Source organism: Leptopilina boulardi, unplaced genomic scaffold (genome assembly GCF_019393585.1).
Source record: "Leptopilina boulardi isolate dan_hultmark-lab unplaced genomic scaffold, ZJU_Lbou_2.1 LbouV2_121, whole genome shotgun sequence".
Lineage (NCBI taxonomy): Eukaryota > Metazoa > Arthropoda > Insecta > Hymenoptera > Figitidae > Leptopilina > Leptopilina boulardi.
The window spans coordinates 4,776,760-4,802,825 of record NW_026137665.1 but is presented as its reverse complement, the minus strand read 5'-3'; the positions used below and the strand labels follow the sequence as shown (position 1 = coordinate 4,802,825).

Here is a 26,066-nt window from a genome sequence, read left to right as displayed (position 1 = left end):
GAAGGTCTATTGCAACCCCAAGATTATACAATTTACTTATGTAAAAGTTATTGTATTATAAAAAAATAAAATAAAAATCTTTAATTGTTGTCTAATAATTATTTAATTAAATTATATTTCTCCGCTGTTTACGAAAATTACAATTTTAATTTTTTGCCCACTTTAGAATTCAGTCTTGAAAAATTATTTAAATTTGTCAAAATTTAACTGCAGTTAATGGCTTTAAATTTTTTTACTATTTATACGATGCTGAAGTACGCAATGTTTATGATAAACGATTTTCAAAGAAATAATTTTTTGCTTGAAAAATAGTTTTTGTAGTTTTTATTAATCAACAAATTATAAAAAAATATTTTTTTAGGACAATAATTTTTATTGTAATGAATGAATTATTTTTTTAAAATCGTAAGGGTAAGTTTGTCAATTGATACAAATTTTTGAAAAATATTATTCACTGATAGGTATGTTTGAAATAATAATTATTTTAAATTTTACCTAATACAAAGTCCACAACAAATTTTTATTCAAAATAATTCTTTACGAAAATTATACAATTATATTTGAATCTGAACACTTTTTTAAGATAATATGTGACTTTGTGATTCTACATGTAAATATTCTCCGAATAGTTATTTATTATTTTTTATTTGTAAATTATTTTAAAAATATTTCATATTTAAGGTTAATTGTTGTTGGCAATACGATTTTAGTCATTTCCCAAAATATGTATGCAATTTTTCAATAATAAATTTATTGACAAAATATATTAACTTTGCCACATGACAACGAATCCTTTATCTATTTTTGAATTTTCTACAAAATTTTAGCTCAAATCCACAAATATTTTTCAAAAAAATTGAATACAGAGAATATTTACAGGTGAAATTATAACAATCACATGACCTTAAGAGTTTTAAAAAAATAACCGAAATCTTTCATCGAGCTTTTTTTTTAGAAAATCGATTTTTTGGGTTAAAAATGTTTAATTTTTGATTTTTATTATAAAAGTTACTGAAATTATGGAATTTTAATTTTATATATTAAAAAAAAAAAAACAACTGGATGAGAAATTTCTTCGACCTTTGACTAATAGAGCTCTGTCATATTTCTAAAATAATTTCTCAGTTTTTTTTCAATTTAAATTAAACACTTTTTTGCTGTTAAAAATAATAAAGAGTCTGACAATGTTAAACTCGTTCACTTTAAACATTAATAATTTCATATGTATAATTGCAACTTAATTTAACACAAAAATCAATTATTTTATAGTTCATTTATTATATTTAATAGTAATTTTCATTTATTTTTCCTATTATTTCATCAAACTACGAATGTTCCACGAATGTGCGACAAGTTCTAATCCAATTGCTTTTTATTTATTTATTTTTTAAATACTTAAAATTAAAATTCCATAAATTCAGTAACTTTTTCAGCACAATACTTTTATTTCTAAAACTCGAAGAAAAATATTGGTTTTTTTAAAAAAAATTCTCAGAAAACTGTCTAGATTCAATATAATGCACAAAAATTTACAGTGGTAGAACCTTCAGATTGAAGTTAATTAAAACTCACCGTGTTATGTGTAAAAATTATTGTAGTCATTTTTTCCAATCTACCTGTTCCAAAATTTTGTTTTCCGAAAAATTTACATTTTCAAAATTATTATACAGAAAAAAATTTTTACGAAATATACTTTTTTCAAAAAAAATAATAAAGTTACATAAACATTTTAGTAAAATAATAATATAAGAAGAAATGTTCCAGAAAGTATCTTTGGAAAAATTTTTTGTTTTAATTTAAAATTTTTTGAACATTGTTAATTGTTAAAATTATTTAAAAAAAAAAACATTGAAAAAAACAAATTGGTAAAAGTAATCCCCTACAATAAAAAAAAATACAAATTTTTAATTTTTGTCCAATAATTATTTATTTAATTATATATCTCTGCTGCCTACAGAAATTACAATACAACGATAAAAAGTTACGAGAGGTACTTGTTCGAGAAAAATTTATATATATATATATTAATAAAATATAAACAAAAGCCGCTATAGAAAAAATTTTTGTTTAAACTTTTTTCAAATAAGACAAGTAATAATAATACATTTTAAACTTGAAAGATAATTAAAGTTATCTTAATTGATTTTTCCATACAATACAATGAAATTTCAAGCAACAATTGTTTTTCACTTTTTTTTTTTTTTTTTTTTTTTTGTTAAGAATCACAAAACTTTTTTCTACAAAAATTGGAAAAAAGATTATTTAAATTATTGGATAAAATATTTTTATTTTTATCGATGTGAGTTTTGTTTTTTTTTTTAAAAAAAGAACTTTCTTTTCGAATAACTTGACATTCGAAAATCTATGTATATAACAATTATAGTAATTATTTTCTTTGAATTAAAATTTTTTTTTATGTTTTCACTGTGAAAAAATATGTTGAAGAGAAGAAAACATTCACAAAACACAATCACCTTCGTCAATACCAAGCATTCTTAAATCATCGGGTCCTGGTTGTGCCTCATTTTCCTGTTCTGGTTGAGTAATTTCTGGTGGAGGTTGATCCATATACTCGGGACCATAACCAACACAGCCAAGCATACTGTACATTGATGCGTACATAATGCTATTATCCTGGGAATTTGGTTTTGTCTCAGGTATTTCATCTTTTGGAAAAATAATATTCAACGCCTCTTGAAGATCCTCAGGTAGAGGATGTGAATTTTCAGGACGTTTATCAGTTGGTTCTGGTATATCGGAAACGTCAGGTACCATTATTTCACCTAATGTTGGCGGTGGATTTGAATAGGTGATAGGAGGCGTAATTTGTGGCTGATGAGGATGATGAGGATGATGAGGATGATGATGATTTTGAACAAAATTTGGACGTACTTGAAATCTTGGCGGTGGATTTTGAGTGAATGTAACAGGTGGTGGATTATTAAAAATTGGCGGTGGTCTACTAAATGTTTTATCATTTTGCGCTGACGGTGGTGGTTGATTGACAAAATTCGGTGGCGGTTGATTCATTGGTGGCAATGCTGTGGGGACAGGAATTTTAGCTGTCTCCTTCTGATGATCAATAATTGGCTGTTCGATGACTAATTCCTCGGATTGATCCTCAATTTCCATGTCAACGACTTGCTGTATTTTATTTTCCTTGAGAACTGGCGGCGGTGGTGCAACAAGAATTTTCATTTGTGGTTTTAGTGTTGTATTATTTAAATTTAATGGAGTTGCGAGTTTTGTGATGTGAACAATACCTGGTGGATTGATAATTTCACATGGGACTTTTGGTGTATTTTCAAATTTACTCTGAGTATAGGGTAGTGGTAGTGGTTCTCTTTCTGGTAGTTTCGGCTCCTCAACCTTTTTTTTAAAAAGGGGGAGCCGCCCTATAAAAGGGAGTTTCCCTTTTGTTATTGGAGCATTTGTTGTTGTTGTTGTTGTTGTGATGGAGGAGGATTTCTTCGGTGGTGCGGAGTTTTTTTTTAATTTTGAATCATTTGTTTTTTTGTCAAATTTTGAATCGTCTGGCTCGCTGTCTTCGCGACGTTCTTTATATTTGTCGTAACCTCTTTTTGGACTTTCGCGCCAATTACGACGGGGTGAATCGCCTGAATCACGATCACGTTTTCGACGATCGTCATAGTAGTCACGATCACGATCTCTGTCACGATCGCGACCACGTCTTCTGTCGTATTTATCGTAGCGTTCGTATTTATCGTCGCGACGATCATATTTTCGATCGCGTTCATCTTTATATCGATCACGATCTCTGTCTCTGTCACGTTCGCGATCACGATCATCGTCCTTGTCAATGGATTTTGTTTCAACGGGTTTGGGAGGCATGTTGACTTGTTGCTTTGTCCAAAATCCCATATGTGGTTTGGGTATTTCTTTAGGTTCGGGAATTTCTGGTTTGTTGGGCACTTGATTTTTGTCTTCTTCTTTCTTAAGCCAAAATGGTTTTGACGATTCTTTAGCGCCCCAGGCTGCCATTTCATCTTCTTTCTTCTGAAAATTTGTCATCTCATGTTCAGATTCCTGTATTGTTTTTTCAATTCCTTGCTTTCGACAATTCATGGTTTTTATTTCTTCCTCTTGTTTTGCTTTGAGTTTGTCACGTATTGAATTTAATAATTGTCTATCGTCCGTCTCGGGTAAGTGAAGTTCGGAATTTGTTATATTTTGAATTTGCTGTTGAGCAACTTGTGTCCATGGTCCTTTCAATTTAATTCCATGATAATCGATTTCTTCGTTTAAAATTGCTTGCGTTGTTGCCTTCATTTTATTTCTCATGGCAACTCTGATACTTTTCGATGTATCTTGATCAGAATCTGAATCAGTATTTTCTGAATCTGTGGAAGAATCACTGTTGCTACTCTTTTGCTTACGTTTTTTACTTTTCTTTGATTTTTTCTTATTCTTTTTCGCTTTTTTCGGCTTTGGAGTGGGCGCAGGCTGTTGTTGTTCATCTTCCTTATGCTTTTGTATTTCAAGTTGAATTTGCTTGTGCTTCTCTTCAGAGAACGCCTTTTCACGATCAGCCATCCAATCAGTTTCCCAGTGTGGATTCTGTTCTACGAATCGCTGTTAGAAGAAAGAATGAACATATAAAATTGTTTCAGCACAAAATATCAAATGATTCGAATTCAATTTTTCTAATTTTTTACAAAGAAAACTGTAAATTAATTTTTAAAGATTTTTTGTTTTCGATTAAAAATTGTTAACATCTTGTTATTATCTTTCTTTTTGAAATTATTTTAGTATTAATATTTCTTTTTAGATATTTCATTTTTTTACAATTGTCCTTTTTGGAGATTATTTTAGTTTTTAATTTTTTTTTTTTGTATACTCACAGAAAAATTCTCGGAATGTCGTTTTGATTTCAAATGCAAGCTAGCGCAGTGAAGATCGCCGATCCATGCATCGCAGAGTTTACAATACCACGCAGTGGCTGGACTGAAGAATTGCAAACCTAAAATCAGAAAAATCCAAATTAAAAAATCAAGAATAAAATTGAAAATAAAAAGTAATAATTAAAACAGTTGTAAGATCAATAAAAATGACCTTTTTCTAGCCAGTTTCATAAAATTTCTGAAATAAATATAATTTTGCACGGTATATAAAAATTGTTTTCTCGATTTTTGAAATCATCCTTCAATATTATATCTGAAAAGGAGAGGAGAAAAAACAAATTTATTTGTGATTTTTTTTTCTTAAAAATACATTAATTGTTTTCTACATCAAGATACAGTAACTAATAAACATCACACATTTTTGATGTCTTACAAATGGAATTTTTCATTAAATAAAGTTTCTAATAAAATAAATTCAAGTACATTTTATATATTTATTACAACGTAGGCTTAAAGTACACTTCAATTTTTTTTTTATATAAATAACGTTGTTGATAAATTAAAATATCTTAAAAATAAATAACTAATATCTTAATTTTAGTTACACTTAATATTATACACAAGACAATATCAGGTTTGATGTAATCACCTTTAATGTGCACTATTTTTTCACAAACTTTATAAATTTTTAACTTATCACTGTTTTCTTAAAAAAAAATTTTTTTTTTTGGTAAAGAAAACCCATTTTTTTTTTAAAAAAATTTGCTGACCTGTTTCGGAAAAATTTTTGAAAAATACTTTTTTAACTAAATATTTTCAACACATCGCGATTATTTTGAAAAGTCGTGGAAAAATTATTTAAAAAAAAGAAATTATAAAATTGTTATTTTTAAAGAGAAATCGGAAAAAAAATTTATTTATTTAATTTATATAAATGGGTTTACAAAGTTGAAAAAAGCTCATTCGTGCAGATATACTAAATATAACAATTACGTTGAAAAAAACTATTTGAAAACAATAACATTTAAATATTTTATAATTTTCTCATTTAATTATTACTTTTATTGAATTAGTTTTAAATTTTACGATTTTAAAAATAGATAATCGGTTTTATCAAATATTTTTCAGTGGAAATATGGTTAATTTAATTTAGAAATAAAATGAGCAAAAGTGAACAAAAAATTGAATCAAAATTAATAATCTTTTAATATTGGAAAAAAAGTTGAGAGAATTTTGCTGAAAAGTTGAAAATGAAAGAAATTAATTGCTCACTCATTTAAAAAAAATTTAATAAAAAAAAAAAACACAATTTTCAAAACCACTTAAAACTGTGTTCAGAACTTTAAAAACTTTCATAAAAATGTGCACGAAGACTAAATTTTCTTTTTTTAAATTGTCTTTTCGATTTTTCCTTAAAATTTTTTTTTTTTGGTTTTGTTATAATATTATTATTTTGTTATTAAAATTCCATTCAGAGAGTAAATTAAAAACAATTGCTAAGTATTTAATTTGTTTTTAATGAACTATTTTTAATTTCTCTCCGCGGAATTAAATTTCATTTTCTATTAATAAATCAATTAATTTTCATTAATTATTAAGAGTATTTATAACTTTGTTTTTGTAAAAAAAATTTAAAATCACATTTCTCTTCAATACATACCAAGGGCAATATGATATCACAAATCAGCATTCAAGCTACGGAATGTACTATATATTAGTAGAGATCCACTGAAAAATTTATTTACCTTTTATTGGTGTACGTTTCGTTGGCAGGCCAGGATAGTACGGCACTTCTTTTTCTGATCCATCGCCAACGTGCTCGTGCCACGGCATATCTACGATCTTGCGTTCCTATATATACGCAAAAGAAAAATTAATTTTCATTTTTCATTAAATAACAATTAAATAAAAAATTAGAAAACGATTTCTAGTTTTTCAAAGTAAAAAAAAAATGATTTGATTTAAAAGAATAAAAAATTTATTTAAACTATTTAACAAAGAATTTAAAAAAATTAAATAAATAAAAAATAACAACTTACTAAGCAAGTTTCTTTGTGATTATTGCTGTGTAGATGATTCAAATATTCCTTAGCTGTTTTTGGAAAGATATCGCAAACTTTACACCAATGCATTTCAGGATCATAATGTACAAAATTATAAATTGGTTTATCATCTTTTGAAGATTTATTCTCTCTATCAGATTCTAATGGTGCCACTTTTTCAGGCGTTTCAATTTTTTCCGCTGAAAATACTTCTTTTGGACTTTTTGATCGTTTATTCCTGTTTTCTGGCTTGAATTTATTCTTAAGATCATCCACCGTTACTTTATCGCCAATTATGCCATTAAGCATGTCAATAACGTTGTTAATTGATTTCATTTTATTTTGAATCTCAACCTGTATGTGAATATGATAAATAATCGATAAGAAATTAAATAAAAAAAAAAATAGTGACAAAAAAGATTCATTTAAATAGAAAATTATTCCCTAGGAAAAATTATGTAAATTTTGTATTTTGTAATTTTGTAAGTTTCTTCAAATAAATTTTTTTTTAAAAAAACACGTATGTCTTTTTTTCTATAGAGAATTCGAAAAAAAATTGTTTTAATCCACAAAAAATTTTAAATGAAAATCTCAAGAATGTCCCATCTATAAATGAAAAATGTTATTTATTTACCTGAAGTTTTTGATTTTCCTTGATAATTCGATTATTCTCACATCCGCCTTCCTTGCCGATTTCATCGCATTGTTGCCTCAAAATTTCCAATTCACGCTGAAGTGTTGCCGATTTCTTAACATATTCTTCCCGTTGTTTCGCTAGTGTTGCTTTTTGTTGTTTCACTTCAGCTGCGATTGCTGCTCGATGTTCAATTCAAAAGGCATTGAAGAAATATGAATGATGGGATGAGAAATTTATTTAGTTAACAAAATTGAAAATTATTCAAAATTAATGTTTATATATATATATATTAGAGGATTATATTTCAAATTTTAATTAATTAGATTTAGCAAATAAATGTAAATCTAATAAACAAAAAAATTCTTTTTTACTATTAATTATATTGAATATATTAAACAAACATTAAATATAATTGTATTGAAAAAAAAAAAATGATGCAATAAAATTTTTACTTGCATGAAAGGATTGCAATCTTTAAAAAAAGTATCTAGAAGTAAATACATTAGTGATAAAATATGTACAATTTTTTTTTTCAGATAAAAAAAAAAAAAAGAAAAACTATTTTACGCACCTTCTTTCTTTGCATCCTCGGGTCTTGGTAATGTTGGTGGCACCATTCCTGGTGGAACTGGTTCAACATTTCGCGATTGTTCCTGTGCAGTTGAAAGTGATGGTGGCGGCGGTGCTTGTTGATTATTATATGATACTTGATTTCCTGGCCAATTGGGAGGTGGATAATCCTAGAAAAATTAATTTTCACCCTTATTCACTCGATCATTTATGAATTTTCCATAAAACCTTACCTTATTACATCCTTTTTTTTTTGAAATCAGGAATTTGGGAAAAACAGTGAAGAATCTTCAAAGTAGAAACGCCTTTGTTTTTTTTTCGGTATTTTCGCAGTTGACAGTGAGATCAGTAAAAAAAAAACAATAAATAACGCGAATTTTTCATACTTACTCTACACACAAAACGCTTCGTAATATTGTAATAATACGAAAGAAAAAATTATTATTGTGTAAAAATCACTATATTTAATCGAAAAAAAACATATATTTTCGATTATGTTAATTATATATCTGCTAGGTTAAACCCTTCGTAAACACGTCGCGCGACTAATCTAGCAAATTAAAGCGCTTTATGATTGAAAAATATATTTAAAAAATATTCCCACTATTTTCACATAGTGTGCGCTTGTTTTTTTTTCACACAGCCGAAGATCTAAAATCCTATTGCTAGAAAGTTTTTTTTTTTTTTTTTTTTTCTTGAAACATAGTTAAAAAATAATAACAAAATATACATTGAAGAGTGTTTCAGAAAAAAATATTATTTTCCAAGACTTTTTATATTTATATTAAAGGAGGTTAAATAAATTAGTTTATTAAATTAAAAGGGTCAATCCATTATATTTAATTTATAATATATATATTGTGGCCTAATTTTAGAAATATCTAATAATTTGTAATAATGATTTTTGATAATTATACAATTAATTTATGTTATTTTAAAATTATTTTTAACATATTTACTATGGAATGAATGACATTTTAATGAATTACAATAGAAATAAAATGCTGATTCAGAAGAAAAAATATTTTTCTATACAAATTATTATAATTTTTTGTCAGTAAAAATTTTTTTAATGTTTTTCGATCAATAAATTTTTAAAAGAAAAATTTGTAGTCATATTTTATTATTTTCTGCATGAAAAGTATTTTCTATTTTTAATTAAAATTTAGACAAATTGAAATTCAGTTAATTTTAAACTCAAATTAATTAAAATTTGAACAAATTGAAATTTGAATAATTTGAAACAGAAATCAATTACAATTTAGACAAATTAAAATTCGTATAATTTTGAAACTTGAATCACTTAAAATTTGGATAAATTAAAATTCGAATTTCGTTAATTTTAAGTCTTGATCGCTTGAATATATGCATTTAATGAAAATTTTAAGTAATAAATTAATAAATAAAAAAAAAATCTAATTGTAAAATTAGAATTGATTAAAAGTTGAATCAGTTAAAATTTAAATTAAAATTTTGAATCACTTGAGGTTTATATCGATTAAAAATTTAAATTGAATAAAATTAAATATCGAATGAATTAAAATTTGAAGTTTCAAATTTGGATAATTTGAATTTTGGATTCATTGGAATGAGAATGAATTATCGCTTTAAATTTTAATTAATAACTTGTTGAATTAATTTAAATTTAATTTTTTTTTAAATCTGGCCTAAATAATATTTAAATTAATAAAAATTTTTTTTGATATAATTCAAGCTTAGATCAATTGAATCATTTTTGGAAAAGATAAAAATCTGTAATTATGTATTCTTTAAATTATTTTAAGTTCACGTTTGTTAAGAAAAATCTTTTAGAACTCTGTCACATTTTTCGAGAAACACAGTAACTGCATATGTTTCTCGAAAACACGGCAGAACTAATAAATTATTTTTCAACATTCCTGAGTTTAGATCAATGCTTTTTACATTGTAAATTTAATTATTTTTTTTAAATATTACATCCGCAAAATAATCGAACTATGAGAAAAATGACAAAGGCAACAAATTTTCAAAAAAAAAAAGGTGCATATCCTATGATCCCTTCTAGAGATTAAAAAAATTGTTAAAACTTTTTACGCATACAGGAAGGCGACTTAAATTATTGGAGCAAAGACAACAAAACATTATACATCATTATTGGACAAATAAATTATTTTCAACAATAACCAATGATAAAATTTAAATTATCTAAATTATTTCTATATTTGTCATTTTATTAACATTTTACAGCTGATAAAATAACTTTTCATTCGTACAATTCAACTTGAAAATTTAAATTCCAAGGTAAATGTATTGAAAAATGTATAAAATAATTGGGAAAAATGAATTGTATGGATATCGAAAATCATTATTAAGAATAATCAAATTTTTTCTCCAAAAAAATTAGGCCTCAACAACTTTGGATAAAATATACATACGGTGAAGTTCACAAAGTTTATGATCAACGATTTAGAAGAAAAAATATTTTTTTTAAATTATTCTAATTTTTTGCCTGAGAAAATATTTTGCAACGTTTTTTTAGTGAACAAATTTTTCAAAAAAATTTGTAGGTAAAAAAATTTTATTGTTCTTTAAGTGAAAAAATATTTGTTTATTTTTAATCGTTGATCATAATCGTTAAATTCACCGACTTATAAAATATAATGAATTAACTCAAAACAAGAAAAATAATTTTATTACAAATTTTAAATAAATTTTGCATTCAATGAAGAATACAAAAATAAATAAATCAATTTAATTCTTGGAAAATTAGTTTTTCGAAACGTTCAATAAAGTTTTAAACATAAATTTAACAAAGACCGCTCTTTTTGTTGAATGTCTTTTGTTGAAGATATATTTTAAGACTAGGTTAACTTACGCTGCGATAGCCGGGCGGTTGTTGATAAGAATATTCATATCCTTGACCATAATTGTAGCTATAATTGCTGTAACCTGGAGCGTATGCACCTATCTGTGGGGGTGGTTGTGTTGTATTTGGTGGAGGCGGAGCCTAAGAAGCAAAAATAAAAAAATTTTTTTTTTAAGTATTATTACTTCATATCAAAATTAAGCATTCTAAGTTGACTCGCATTTTTTTTTATATATTTGCCAAAAAAAACATATAGCTCTTGATCTCTTGGCTTTTGAAATAAATATGAAATAAAAAACTAATATTTCAAATTTACACATATTTTTTTTTGGTAAAAAAAAATTAGAAAAAAAATTACAGTTTGTTAAGAATTTTTAATATTATCTACTTTAAAAATTTTTTGTCTAAAAAATGAAAATAGAAAACAACACCCAAGCTTTATAGTGTTGCATCTAACTAAAAAAAGTATTAAATTTAGGAATTATCACCAAGATACAAAAAAGTTTCAGTTTTCCATAGACTTTCAAAATATGTTAACGAAAAACAAAATTTTGCATTTTTTTTTAGAAAAAACAACGATTTTTTATAAAGAAATTAAATTCTTTTAAATTTGGTCGCGATTTATTTTTATTTTTACACACATGAAAATAATAAGAAAATTTTGTAATAAGTTTTGAAGTGGGCCTGATGAACTTTATGTTTATATAATTTGTTTTAAAAAAAAATTTTCACTTTTTTTTTGTTTTTTTGTTTATTTTTCGAAATAAAAAGTGTTTTAGACACTAGAATCTTTTGGTAAACTCATAGAAAATAAAATTAAAATATATTTTATTTCGAAAAATTAAAATGAAAAAAAAGTGAACATTTTTTTAAAACAAATTATATAAACAAAAAGTTCATCAGGCCCACTCCAAAACTTATTACAAAATTTTCTTATTATTTTCATGTGTGTAAAAATAAAAATAAATCGCGCCCAAATTTAAAAGAATTTAATTTCTTTATAAAAAACCTCGTTGTTTTTTCTAAAAAAAATTCAAAATTTTGTTTTTCGTTAACATATTTTGATAGTCTGTGGAAAAATGAAAATTTTTTGTATCTTGGTGATAATTCCTAAATGTAATACTTTTTAAGTTAATAGAATTTTTTTTAAAAAACGTATCGATTAATTTATTTCAAAAATTTTACTATAAATTATTACAAAATTATTAATGTTGCATAAATTATCAAAACATTTCTTTTTAAAAATAATTTTAGTTTAAAATTTTTATTATAAGTTCGTAAGTTGTTATAAATTAAGGTAGCATTACACTTTACAACGTCAAAAAAATCGAATTTTTTTTTTTGCATTTTCCTGTTCCAAATCATCTTGGAAATATAATCCAAAAATATTAAATCAAAATTTAACGAAATAAAAAAGTTACACAATAAAATGCAGCGCAGTGTATTCACGCATATAGCGCCAGTTTTGCGTTTTTTATTTAAAGAAGCAAGTATAATTTGTTTACTTAAAAATTTACAAAATTTTCTTACGCACCATTCAAAAGAGCGGTTCTTGTCACATAAGAAATGGCTATTGCAAACTTTTTTTTATAGAGTTTAATTGCGAAAATACAGCGTCAAACCTTGATAAAAATTTGTACATTTGCGGGAAACCGATTATTTATTCCTTTTCAGTTTTTAGCTATACGACCCAAAAACTGCCCAAAAAAACCCCTTTTTTTGCAAAATTTTTTGAATTCGCTGCCATTTTTAAATATTTTTTATCGGGCAAGGCACAATGCTCAACCACGTGTCTCAGCTATAAAACGATTTTTTTTTTGTTTTTAAATCCGATGACCCTAAGAGGCTGCAGCTTGTCCGCCGATTGACCAAATTTTTTTTTGACCTTGACTTCAGTGCCCTCTGGTGACCAGAAAGATCCAATAAAAAATTTTTTTTTTATTTTTTCTTGAAGAACTATTTGTCCTTAATATTGTACAGAAAGTTTCTTTTCTTTAAATACAGTAATTAACGAGAAAAAAAGTTTTGTTTGAACCCTTTTTTTACTGCTTCTAAAGTGTAATACTACCTTAATAAAAGCATGAATTATTGGACAGTTTTAATTCAAATTTGTTATTTTCTTTGATAAAAATATAAATATTTCCTGATCCTTGTATTGTTAAATTTATATGGTTTAAGTATATTTATTAAAAAACAAACTACTTAAGGGGAGAAATCAGTGAAATTTAAATCTTTCAAAATTTACGTTGTTTAATTGAGCCAAATTTTTTTCTGACGTTATTTAAGGTCTAAAATTATTCTAAAATATTCAAATTAAAAAAAATATTTTTGTCAACTACAGAATTTTTAAATACTTTAAATATTGTCAGAAAGTAAATTAACACCTCTAAACAACATAAATTTCGATAGATTAAAATTCTTTACTAGCAGAATTTTTATTTTACAGAACTTTTAATTTGTCCGAATAAGTATCGGTCCAAAAAATTTGTGTGTAAATTTTTAAGTAGTTTAAAAATTTAGAAACAAATTTCTCGAACTGATATTTCTTCGGACAAATTAAAGTTCTGTAAAATAAAAATTCAGCGTTTTAAAAATATTGGGGTCAGTCCACTGACTTTCGTCTAATAGTGATTGCGACCAAAATTTAAAAAAATCTAGTTTTAATATATGTGAAACTTGATGATTCCCTGAGTTCATTAACCATAATATTATGGTAAAAATTTTATTCCCTTTAAAAATATTAAATATCAAAAGTAGGAGGTTCACAATGTGATTTTGTAACCTTAAATTTTTCAATTTTTTTAAAAACGCTATTATTAAGAAACTATTAAAAATTAGATGTTGGAACTCACCAAAAACATAAATCACTTTATTCTGCACAGAGGAACGAAAGAATTATTGCAAAAATTTATTATTTTTGAATGATATACAATTTTAAAAAAAATTTTATTTAAATATTCTCAAGATTTTTATTTACTTATAATTTTTTTGTCGGTGCTCCGAAAAAATTGAGGTTTTGCACAAAGATTTTTTATAATATTCTTTACCTTTTATTAAAATCTTACGAAGGTGTTTTGCTTCGTTTTGGAGATATTAATTTTCAAAATTTTTTATTTAAAAAGGTTAATTAAAGTTAACTGACCAATTTCAAATCGCTACATTGTAATATATTTTTATAAAAAATGGAGCAGTTTGAATTTGGTTAGTTAACTTCAAGTCTTTTAATTAACCTTTTACATAAAATTTTTTTAAAATTAATATTTCCAAAACGAAGCAAAACACCTTCGTAAGATTTTAATAGAAAGTAAAGAATATTATAAAAAATCTTTGTGCAAAACCTCAATTTTTTCGGAGCACCGACAAAAAAATTATAAGTAAATAAAAATCTTGAGAATATTTAAATAAAATTTTTTTTAAAATCGTATATCATCAAAAAATAATAAATTTTTGCAATAATTCTTTCGTTCCTCTGTGCAGAATAAAGTGATTTATGTTTTTGGTGAGTTCCAACATCTAATTTTTAATAGTTTTTTAATAATAGCGTTTTTAAAAAAATTGAAAAATTTAAGGTTACAAAATCACATTGTGAACTTCCTACTTTTGATATTTAATATTTTTAAAGGGAATAAAATTTTTACCATAATATTATGGTTAATGAACTCAGGGAATCATCGAGTTTCACATATAGTATTAAAACTAGATTTTTTTAAAATTTGGTCGCAACCACTATTAGACGAAAGTCAGTGGACTAACCCATTGTCAAATGTAAATTTCAACAAATAAAGAAAAAAAGAAAAGAATTCTTTCTAATATTCTTTCTGTAAAATAAAAATTCTTCTAAATGACTATTATATCTAATAAAAATTCGAACAAAAAGAAAATAAATAAAGTCTGTAAAATAAAATTTCGTTTATTTAACAACTCTGTAATCCAAAAATTCGGTTAAATGAAATTTTCGTTAAATAATAATTTGAATGTACCTTAAGTTTTGATCGTTCAAACGAACGAAAAATTTATATTCTTAAGAATTTATATTTCTTAAAAAAAATGAAAATAAATTATGTTATAAAATAATTATATTTTGAAATTTTTGTGTTAGATTTGTTTATAAAATAAGTTATAAAGTAGAAATTAATCTTTACCTTATTCTAGCTAATACATTATTTTAAAAAAGTATTTTATTTATTTAATTATTAATACAAAAATAGATATTATTTATTTTTCATTGCTGTAGTAATTTTTCGTAAATTTATAGACAAAAAACAAATGATTTTGTTAATTTCAACGTTCAGAAATTTCGGCAAATTAATTCGGGTATCGGTCATTTGTATTATTATTTAGAAAAAAAATTTATTCACAATTAATTTTACATCAAATTTACTTACCTGATATGATGCCTGAGGTGGAACATAGCCCGCTGATGTTGCAGTTGTTGTTGATGGTGCTGGAATTGAAGAAGGTACTTTATTCCAATCTTGAGATCTATTTGTTTTTTCTCTTCTTCTATCGCGAGATGATGATCGTGAACGACGATCTCTCGATCGTGATCTTCTATAACGAGATCTCCTTGGCGATGGTGATCTGTCATATTTTCGTGATCTTCGACGATGTCCATCATCGGAATCTTCACTTGGACTTCTTTTTCGTCTAGAATCTGACTCCATTTTTTTTTCTTTCTTTTATTTAACAATATTTTCTGAAATAATTGAAAAAAAAATCACATATAATAATGTAAAAATATATAAAAAAAAAAGTTTTATTTTCTTCACAAAATATAATACAAACATAATTTCAAACTAATGTGATGAAATCAGTTTTTTTTCAGGTTATACTAACATTAAAATACAATAAAGTAGCAAAAATAAGATGAAAAAATATTTACCGGTGGCCATAAATTTTTAAACAAGCAACACGCAATATATATGCATATTTATGATAACGTTGATAAAGAAGTGTTTTTATAAGAATTATTATACATTTTTTGCCATTTGAAACTTATACAACGAATATTGAAATTACTAACTACAAAATTGCACATTATTAATTGTATATTATATAAAAAAAAAGAAGAATCACTAAAACTATATAGACAAAGATGCGGCCATTCTTCAAAGTTTTATTAAATCTATAATACTCTCTAGAACGTCAGCAAACAAGCTTTTATAGATATAGAAAAAGAGTTGACTTACTGTATAGATTTTCTGCAAGTATATTGTGCCAAACGACAATCAATAAATCAATATAAAGATTACATTATTAACAGTAATATATTACTTTTTTTGATTGCACTATTAGGCACTAATTTTTTTTTTTGCACTTATAAAAGAAGCCGACTGAATAGGAAATGATTGGAAAATAAAATGGAGCGTGGTGAAATTGTCAGGAGATAGAGGGGCAACCGGAAATATAATATATGAAATATATCGACTTTACACTCTAAACTAACTTCAGACTAGTTGCTTTTATCATTTGCCCTCTGTTGATTCATCTGTTGGTAATCTATTTAAATAGCGCGAAAATTTAAAATGTCAAATATTTATTAGAGAATTAAATTTCATTATTAAATAATATTAGAAAACATTTTATTCTATATATTAAAAAAATATATAAAAATTTATTGTTTTTTACAATTAATGTACAATTTTGAACAAGTAAAGGTAAAATGCTTCGATGTATGTCGGGTTGCATGTGGTCAGGCTATTATGTAGCCAGTCAATACTCGCTTATATGGTAAAATCTCCCTATTAATTTCATATTTCTTCATCAGTATTATTAATAATTTTAATATTATTAATATTTTTTTTATTTATTGCTATTGTGTGCTTTATTTGTTAAATTATTTTATCTTGCAAAAATGGAAAAAAATAGTTTATTGTTAATTTTAACAAGAATACAAAACAAAATTAATTTTACATTACTGCAACGAAAGTTAATCAGATGTTGGGGTGTATCCACAATGATCATATTATGTTAGGTTGCTTCCACAATAGACAAAATCGTTTCGTCTTATAGACGATTTTCAAGACAAAATAATTCCCAATCATGGAAAATGTATGTTTGCGAATTGTTTTGTCTTGAAAATCGTTTTTAAGACGATACGATTGGTTGGTTTGCATTATCGCCATTTGTCATAATTCTCGTCAACTACCGCACCCTGCTCTAGTAAAAATTTAGTAACTTCGCATAGTAACTTTTAATTTTAACAAGAAAGTCACTAAAATTTTACTAGAGCAGGGTGCGGTAGTTGATGAGAATTATGACAAAGTTGGAAGAGGACCAGCATGAAAAGGTCTAGTCCAAGAAAACCATGAGTGCAAAAGAGATAGCTAGACTACCTATCTCTCTTGCAATCATAGTTTTCTTCAGAGATGGGTACGTAGAAAACCTCGAGTATAATACAAGGTATTTTACGTGTAATATACACTATTATACATGAGTTTTCTACATGTGTATTATACATAAGGTTAATTTTGAGAAACATAACCTTGTATTGGGATCGGCTAAACTGCAATACGCCATCTGGTGGGGACGCATTCTCTCCCTCCATTTTCTTTCTTTGTCTCTCTTCAATTAATAGGTTAGAAAGAGTAGAAAAAACAAAATGGAGGGAAAGAATGGGTCAAAGTTACTAGATTGTTACTAGACCACCGTTCCCAATTATACTCGAGGTTTTCTACGTACCCATCTCTGAAGAAAACTACGATTGCAAGAGAGATAGGTAGTCTAGCTATCTCTTTTGCACTCATGGTTTTCTTGGACTAGACCTTTTCATGCTGGTCCTCTTCCAACTCATGCGTCATTGTATGTGCTAGATAAGGACAAAACTAACACAGCATGAGAAGGTCTCTTGTTCTTGTATTTTGTGTCTATTTTGTATTCACCTTTAATATTGACCACATATATTGACACCGGCATAAACTTGAAGGTTATGTTCACCGGCAAAATTGTTATATTAAAATACTTCAAATTAAAAACAGAACAGAATATCAAATGTCTTAAAATGAGACACGTTTTTCTACAGTGTTTTGAACGAACGTATTACCAATATAATATAATGTAGAATATTGTGTAGTAAACATAAATATAAATATGAGTGTTTGGTAGAGGATAAGTTTTACGAAAATAAAAAGCAAGAAGAAATGAGAAGTGGAAATAGAGAAATAAAAGACAAGTTTCACGCAGTACCACGAAACAGAATTACGAGACAGCCACTGAGTGGAGGGAATGGGAAATTGATTAATGGTCGAACTGTCAATGTGGTTTAGTGATAAGCAACCGAGACTGAAACCTCGCCGATTGAAACGCTCTACTAAGCACCTGCGAATGTGATTTTTGAGGTTTTAGATAAAAGTATAGAAGCCTTCATCAATTCTCTTTCTCTCTCTCTAGTTTTCAACAATTTTCATCCCTCTCTTTCTCACACACAAAGTTGAAAGGTATGACAAAAATAATTTATATATAGATATAAAAAGAAATTCGATTTAACATAAAATATGACAAATATATATATACTAGGGAGGCTTCGCCCCCCTTCGCGCTTCGCGCGCCAACCCCCTATTTTTTATTGGTTTTGTAGATGTTTAAGTTCAATTGAATTGAATTGAATTGAATTGAGTTGACAATTTCTGGAATTTAAAACTATTATTAATATTTTATTATTTATTTCTTTAAATGTCATTTACGATTTTTATTAACAATAATTTTTATTTTCAATTTTTAAAACAAAATTTATCTAATTTTTTAAATTTTCCAGCTAAAATTTGACCTACATTTAAGGTTATGTTCGTTTTTTGGTCATTTTCCTTCAAAGTTTGACCTAAATTTTGAGGTTATGTTTGTTTCTTGGTCGTTTCCCGACAAAATAACTTAACCTTAAAATTTAGTTTGAGCCACCCAAAAATTTTGCAATTATGAAGGGTTCTTGCTGGAAATTCATTTGTCGACTTGAAGAGGTGTCAAAACTTCATTTCCATATTGGAGAGAAAGGAAATACAAATTTTTGTTATTTTTTTTCACTTTTCAGATCAGCTTCGCGATACAAGTGAAAATCTGAAAATTACACAATAAGGGCTTTTTATTCGAATTTCGTGGTTCCTTTACACATTTCCAAGTGTATTTGTACTTTTGTTTTTTTTAAAAATAATTTATGATAATTTGTAATTTTTTTTAATTGCTTTTTTTAACATTAAAAACATTTTTTGTTTGTTAGTTACTTTGGAATATTGAAAATTTTTGCTTTTATTATACCTTGGTTATTTTTTACATAACATTTAAAAAAAAAACCGTTATGTATAAAATAACAAATTTAAAAAAAATTTAAGTTATAATTAAAAAATTGAAAAAAATAACAAAGTAAAAAAAACAAATATTTTCTATGTTCAAAATAACAAACAAAATTTTTTTTAATTAAAATTACAAAAATATAAACATTGAATGTATACTGAATAATTTTTTTATCTTCATTTCGTTTACCAAATTCAGAAAATATTATTTGAACAATTTTGAAAGAAATTTTTTTGACAAAAAAAGTTAAAGAACCTTTTTTAAATATAAAAAAATTATTTAAAAATTCATTGAATATATATAATTCAATTTTATTAGATAATGTATCGTAATCATATTATATGAAACCTGTTTTGATAGGTATGAAATAATTAATTACATACAGTGATTGAATTATTTGATATTATAAGCAGTGTTATATACTCAAAATGATGATGATGATCATAACCCATAAGCATTGGCGAGGTTGTCCGCAGTCATCGAATAAAATTAATCACTGTCGAATTATATGATTCAATGCTTAGTAAAGACTTCCCTCTAAGCTGTGATCTAATAATTAATTAATTAATTATTTATTGATTGACATTTTAGTTGATTTGACAATCTTTAGTAAAGATTATTGTCTAATACTATATGAAATTATCTTTAATCAGCAAATTATTATATTAATTATTACCAATTATGTATATTGTATCTCTAATCTAATTTTTATTAATTCATATTGAATATAAATAATTATTTAATAATATTTATTATTATTATTTAACTAGAAAAATTAAACGCGCGCAAGCGCGCCAAATTGAGTATTTAATTGTTTGTTATAAAGAAATTAAAGATTAATATTATCAATGATAATTTAATTTATTAGAATATTATTACATATTAAATGATAATAATGAAAATTATATGTTTACAGGCCTCGGATTATACGACTTTTTCCGACTTTTTTTAAAAATACGACTTTTATCGACTTATTTTAATAAAATGCGACATTTTTTTTTACATTTGAAAAAAAATGTAAATAAAATACATTTTTTTAGTATAAAATGTAGATCTTCTTCAGATCTTCTTCAATTCAATTATTTAACAAATTTTGAACTAAAATGATTCTTCACTAAATTAATTATTTTTAATAATTTTAATGAAATACATCACAAATTCAATTATATCAAAATTATTTTTCAATTAAAAATTTTATGAAATTTAACAATTGTTTATAATTTAAAAAAAAAAATCACAATAAAATTGAATTATTTTTTAAAAATTTCAATTCAAAATAAACTAAAATTCAATTATTACCCGAAATTTTAATTCAAAATCAATTCAAAATCCAATAATTATCCAAAATTTTCAATTTAAAATTTAATTATTTACCAAGTTTTCAATTTAAAATGAAATAAAATTCAATTATTTTCTAAAATTTCTATTCATAATTAATTATCCAAATTTTCAATCAAAAATGAACTTAACTTAAATTATTATCCAAAATTTCAATTAAAATTCAATTATTTCCCAAAATTTGCAATTTAAAATGAACTGAAATTCAATTATTTTCCAAATTTAAAATCAAATAAAATTTCATTATTCTCAAAAATTTGAAATCAAAATTAATTGAATTTTCAATAATTTGAGTTTAAAAGCATCTAAAATTTAATAACTTCTAAAATTTTCCATCGAAAATTTTTTTTTGAAATTTAATCATTTCAATTACAACTCTAAGGAAATTCAATTATTTTTAACTATTTTAATAATATTCTTTGAAATTTCAACTACATATCTGAAACCATTTTTCAATTAAAAATGATTTTCAAATTATTGTATTTTGTCCGCATTTTCTAATAAATTTTTAGTGAAATCATCTAAAATTTTAATTACAAAACATTTAAAGTTTCAATTAATTTGAAAAATCTCAATTTTAAATCTTTGAAAATTCAATTAAATTTAAAAAATGTTTTCCAAAAATTGTTTGATAAATTTATTTTAGTTCTGTAAAATTTAATAATTGTTTGAAAATTAACAATATCTTTTAAAATTTAATTATTTCTAAAAATTTCAACTTTAACCCTTCGAAAAGGATTATTATTAAAAAAAAATTTTTTATTTAAAAATCTGTAAAATATTTTTGTTAAAATAAAAAACAAATCCACTTTTTTTGGAATATAAATCAACTAAAACGACTTTTTGTGTCTTTAAGTTGATTCGAGACCTGTGTTTTTATAATTAATATTTAATAGGTATTCGTTGGCCCTTGGTACCTTAAAAATTAATTTTTTTCAAATTACTCTCTTCGTGAATTGAATTTTCGAATTTGGAATTTTAAAGAAACTTATTTCGAAATTTGGAAACACAATTATACAACTTTGGCAAAAATGAGAAAAAGAATTGTCAAAATTTGACACGTCATAAGATTACTATTCAAAAAAACACGTGAAATCAGAAAAGGCCAACTTCAAGTTAGGACAGAAGGACAGACCAAGCATTTTATTATTATATAATTGTATAATACTTTATTATTACATAAATAAAATTAATATTTGATAAAATATAAAATAAATTGTTTTTGTAATGAAAAGGTCTAAGTACGGTTTTTTTGGATATATATTTTTTATTAGAAATTCCAACTAGTTTCGAACATTTATAGTTCCTCTTCAGGGGATAAATTAAAAGTTACATAGAGATCGTCCGTTTATTGGAGTCCAGTTTTTTTTATTCAATATTTTCTGAAATCAATATGCTAATAATTTTGTTTACACTGAAAAAAAATTATTCCACTCAAATACTCGGTTATTTTATTAATTATGAATTATTAATTTAATATTATTATTAATTTTATTTGAACAAAATAATTTTTTTTTGAACGAATAATTTTTGTATTAAAAAAAAAATAACATTTAATTATTCTTAAATAATAATTATTTACAAATAAATTATTTATTTGATAATTAGTAAAGTAACAGATTTATTTGAATGAAATAAATTTCTTTTTCAGTGTAACTATATATAGTCTGCGTTGATAGGTGTACTTATTTGAAAAATATGTACTAGCTATTCTTTATAATCTCTCGTATATAACTCATTTTTAAACTACTATATAAAACTTCTTGAAAGCTGCTTCTCAACTATAAATACCCATAAATAATTAAGACCTTTGTGAATGAATCTTGGCTCTTTGACAGAAACTTTCGAAAGAAGAACAATGCTGGACAACGGGTCTTTAAGAAATAAAAGAAAACTTTGGCAGCAATTCCAAGTTAAAATATTAAAAAAAAAAACACAAATTTTAACATTTATTATTCAACGTTGCTTCTTCATGAAAAAAAAAAAAATTTCACATTAAATCAAGCAAATGTACTATTACAAATTCTAACAAAAATATTTAAAATTATCCTATAGATAATAATTCTTGCGATAATTTTAAACATTTTAATTTAATTAATTAATCTTATTGTTATTATCGATTTTTCCATTTACCATTAATTATTTAAATTATTAATATATGATAATTAATTCAATTATTTAATATAATAATTATTTTTCTAAAAAATTTTTCTCGGATTTTGCAAATACATAATTGTATTTTTTTTTTTTGTAATTTGAAATAAATATTTTATAATAAAAAAAAAATACAATCTTTCCAACAAGTTTGAAATTAATCGGATCAAAATCTAGTTAAACGATACTCTTGTATACATAATATATACAGGTATACGGTATATACTACCAGGTGCGAGATTAATATCTTTGAAGATCATAAAATCTGTATTCGGTTGTCAAAAGTATAATAAAAAGTAAAAAAAAAAAAAGAAATGGAAAAACACCAGAAAGAAAGAATATATTTGAATATTCACGTTATTCTAGAATGTATTCTTGCTTTATATATATATGGGTGTCTTTTTGTCAAAAACGTCCACTGGTGGCTAATGAATTCCGACGTACAAATTATAACTCAGATCTTTTTTTTCAAAGGACCCAACTTGCCGTCATATGAAAGCTCAACGACTCTTCAAGAAGTAGTTGATGTAGGGAAGAAGTTTCGAAGTTGGTGTTTAAATTAGGTTTGTCGTTTTTGTGGGATTTATATATATATATACCAGTTTCATGTTTTAAAATACTATATATTCAAGAAAGAGAGAGGGAGATTCCCCTTTCTTTTTTAGATTTATATATTTCGCTTATAATTTACTACACATAAATAAGATTATATCTTTTAAATATATGCATTTATAAATATAATTATAAATATTAATATTATTAAACTATAACATTTTTAATGTAATAAAAAATTATTTTGATTTCTATAATATTAGTAAAATTTCCCAATAAATTCTATAATTATTTATTTTTTGATGGTGTAGTGTTTATAAAATAGATTAAAAATAATAAAAAAAAGAAGGTTTTCACTTCATGACCATTTAGCTTCCTCATCATGATACACTTATATTCAAGATTAAAACAGGGATTACAACTAAAATAGCGATTAATTTTATAAATATTGGTAAAACGTAAACTTAATATACATCAATCGATTCATTTTTTATGACAGAAATACAATTTGAACAAGAATTAATAAAAATTTCTATATAAGAAAAAAGTTATTTAAAAAAATACAATAAATAAATTTTTTTTCTAAAAATCAAAAAAATGATTTAATCTATAGATTTCACTAAAATATGAACTTTATATAGGTTAATCGATTCGTTTTAATTCTTTCCTTTAACATTTTTTAGAAAAACGAATATTTTAAATATAATAAATCCAAAAAACTAAGAAATCTTGATTCACAAATTTCATTAAGTTTTAAAACATAAATCATCGTATCTTTTATAATTATTAACGGATTTGATTAAAAATTAGTATACACACGCTCTTGGGTTTACTGAAGACGACAATATAGTGAAAAATTAAAAAATCACTAATTGTTTATTAAATTTTTAATATAAATAGAGACCTGTCGAAAATCACGTTTTCTTACGATCGGCGACAAAAAGTCTGCAGGGAAGTTTACAGTTGAGATAACTTCCAGTGAGACATTTGTTTATTACTATATAAGGAAGTTTTTTGGAAAATTTTAAGCCGATTCATTGAAAACTTTGGAAAATATTAAAGTTTTAAGAAAGCGCATGCGGCACGCTAGCGCGTCACACGGCTCTGTGCATTAAATATAACCAGCTTTTCAAAAGTTTAATATTAATTTAATTAAATTAATAATTAATTTTACTTGATAATTAATTTATTATTATTAAATATTAAATTAATTAAGTTATATTACATAAAATATTTTATACACAAAATAAATATTAAATATTATAAAGATTATTTACATAGCTATATTTGTTATAAATAAATTTTTAGTAATATTTGTACTCAAAGATGTTTAAATGTTTTTCAATATGTTAAGAAAATATTAAATTTTTACGTAATGTGCAATTTTGAAAACAATTATAATTTTATGTTTATTATTAATTATCTACATACCTAAAAAAAGAAGTATGAATTTTTAAGAACATATTTAAAAGTATTAAATATGTATATAAAAATTGTTTACTTGGTTATTTTGTGTATAAAATATTTTATGTAATATAACTTTATTAATTTAATATTTAATAATAAAATAATAAAAAAATTTTTAAATAACTTTCATTTAAAAATATTTATTTGAATGAAAACTATAATAATGTCTGATTTAAAATTAAGGCTTTGTTTAGAATGGGAAAATGTAAATTTTCACTGGAATTCCAGTAGAACATCCGAAATATGTCATATTTTTTATATTTTTTACACCTGCTTTACCCTGTTTTTCTCTATTCTAGTTCCCCGCCCTGTATCGAAAAAAGCTACCCTTTCCTGCAAAGTGTCACAATTTGGATGTTCCACTTATTATTCTTTATTTTTTGTCATTGACATGATTCTTAATCTAAAAAATTATTTTTCGTTTATCGTTCACAGATCTTTTAAAAAATCGATTATTTAAACAAATATAAGATCACCGTATAATTAAATCCATTGGAAATCTTAAAAATGTTTCAATTATTGTAAGACGAAAAAAACTTTGAATCAAATAAAATTTATGTTTAAATTAAATATATTTTATCAACAAAAATTTAATATTGAATTAAACATCAAGATTGCCACGGGTCAGGGAATTCTATAAAAAGTACTGGAAAAATATTAAATTTCTAAAAATGCTAATTATAATTTTTCAAATTATTAATTCAAATTTTTGCTTCTAAAAATTGTCTTAATTTTTTAATTTTTTATAATTGAAAACCTCTTGAAATATTTTCATTAGGATTAGGGAAAAAATTTAAATTCTGACTGGAAATATTGTTTAATAGTTGTGAAACGCACGAATAATGCATAAAATTAATTTGTTAGAATTTTTTTTTAGCCGAATTTCATTGCACAGAATTTTCTTTTAGTAGAATATTTATTTCTTCGAATTATGACAGTATTTCCATATAATCGATTTTTCATATTTCGCAGAATTTTCACAACCAAAAAATCATTTAACAGAATTTCTATTTGATTAATAAAATCAATAATGAAATCAATTAAAATGTTCTGAGTAATTAATTATGAAAAATCGGTTATACGGAAATTCTGTCATAATTTGTCTAAAAAAAAATTTTTTTTACAAAAATAAAAAATTAATTTGTAACTGAAAATTTTGAGAATAATTTTCTTTCATAATTTTCATATATATGTCCTGTTATTGTTTTTACATATCAAGAAATGTTATACACTTTATTACTTTACGCAGAAATTTCAGAAATATAATACTCAAATTACAAAAAATATATATGTAAAAGTGTAAGAAAAAATTTTGG

The 26,066-nt window shown here is 24.3% G+C and overlaps 2 protein-coding genes across 2 annotated transcripts in view; one reads left to right on the top strand and one right to left on the bottom strand.

Annotated features, from left to right (window-relative positions):
- Positions 1–2,010: 2,010 nt before the first annotated feature.
- Positions 2,011–16,344, bottom strand: LOC127285382 (zinc finger matrin-type protein CG9776-like). The gene is made up of 9 exons (XM_051311364.1): positions 16,146–16,344; positions 15,342–15,652; positions 10,966–11,097; positions 8,113–8,281; positions 7,539–7,717; positions 6,902–7,258; positions 6,608–6,713; positions 4,863–4,981; positions 2,011–4,593 (listed from the first exon to the last, which is right to left on the bottom strand). The coding sequence occupies exons 2-9, from the start codon at positions 15,618–15,620 to the stop codon at positions 2,458–2,460; spliced, it is 3,477 nt and encodes a 1,158-aa protein (XP_051167321.1). The 5' UTR covers positions 15,621–15,652; positions 16,146–16,344; the 3' UTR covers positions 2,011–2,457.
- Positions 16,345–17,876: 1,532 nt separating this feature from the next.
- The window catches only part of LOC127285429 (lachesin-like), a 195,179-nt gene continuing 186,989 nt past the window's right edge, over positions 17,877–26,066 (top strand). The window contains exon 1 of the mRNA XM_051311434.1: positions 17,877–18,392. The gene's annotated coding sequence lies outside the window, so the exon portion shown is untranslated. The remainder of the gene's footprint in view (positions 18,393–26,066) is intronic.

Bases quoted from the DNA above. Each gene is read 5' to 3' on its own strand.
- LOC127285382 (XM_051311364.1), bottom strand. From the start codon at position 15,620: ATGGAGTCAGATTCTAGACGAAAAAGAAGTCCAAGTGAAGATTCCGAT. The intron at 6,714-6,901 runs GTAAGTTGTTAT...GCGTATATATAG, and splicing joins ATCACAAAGAAACTTGCTTA to GAACGCAAGATCGTAGATAT. The intron at 4,594-4,862 runs GTGAGTATACAA...TTCTTCTAACAG, and splicing joins GACATTCCGAGAATTTTTCT to CGATTCGTAGAACAGAATCC.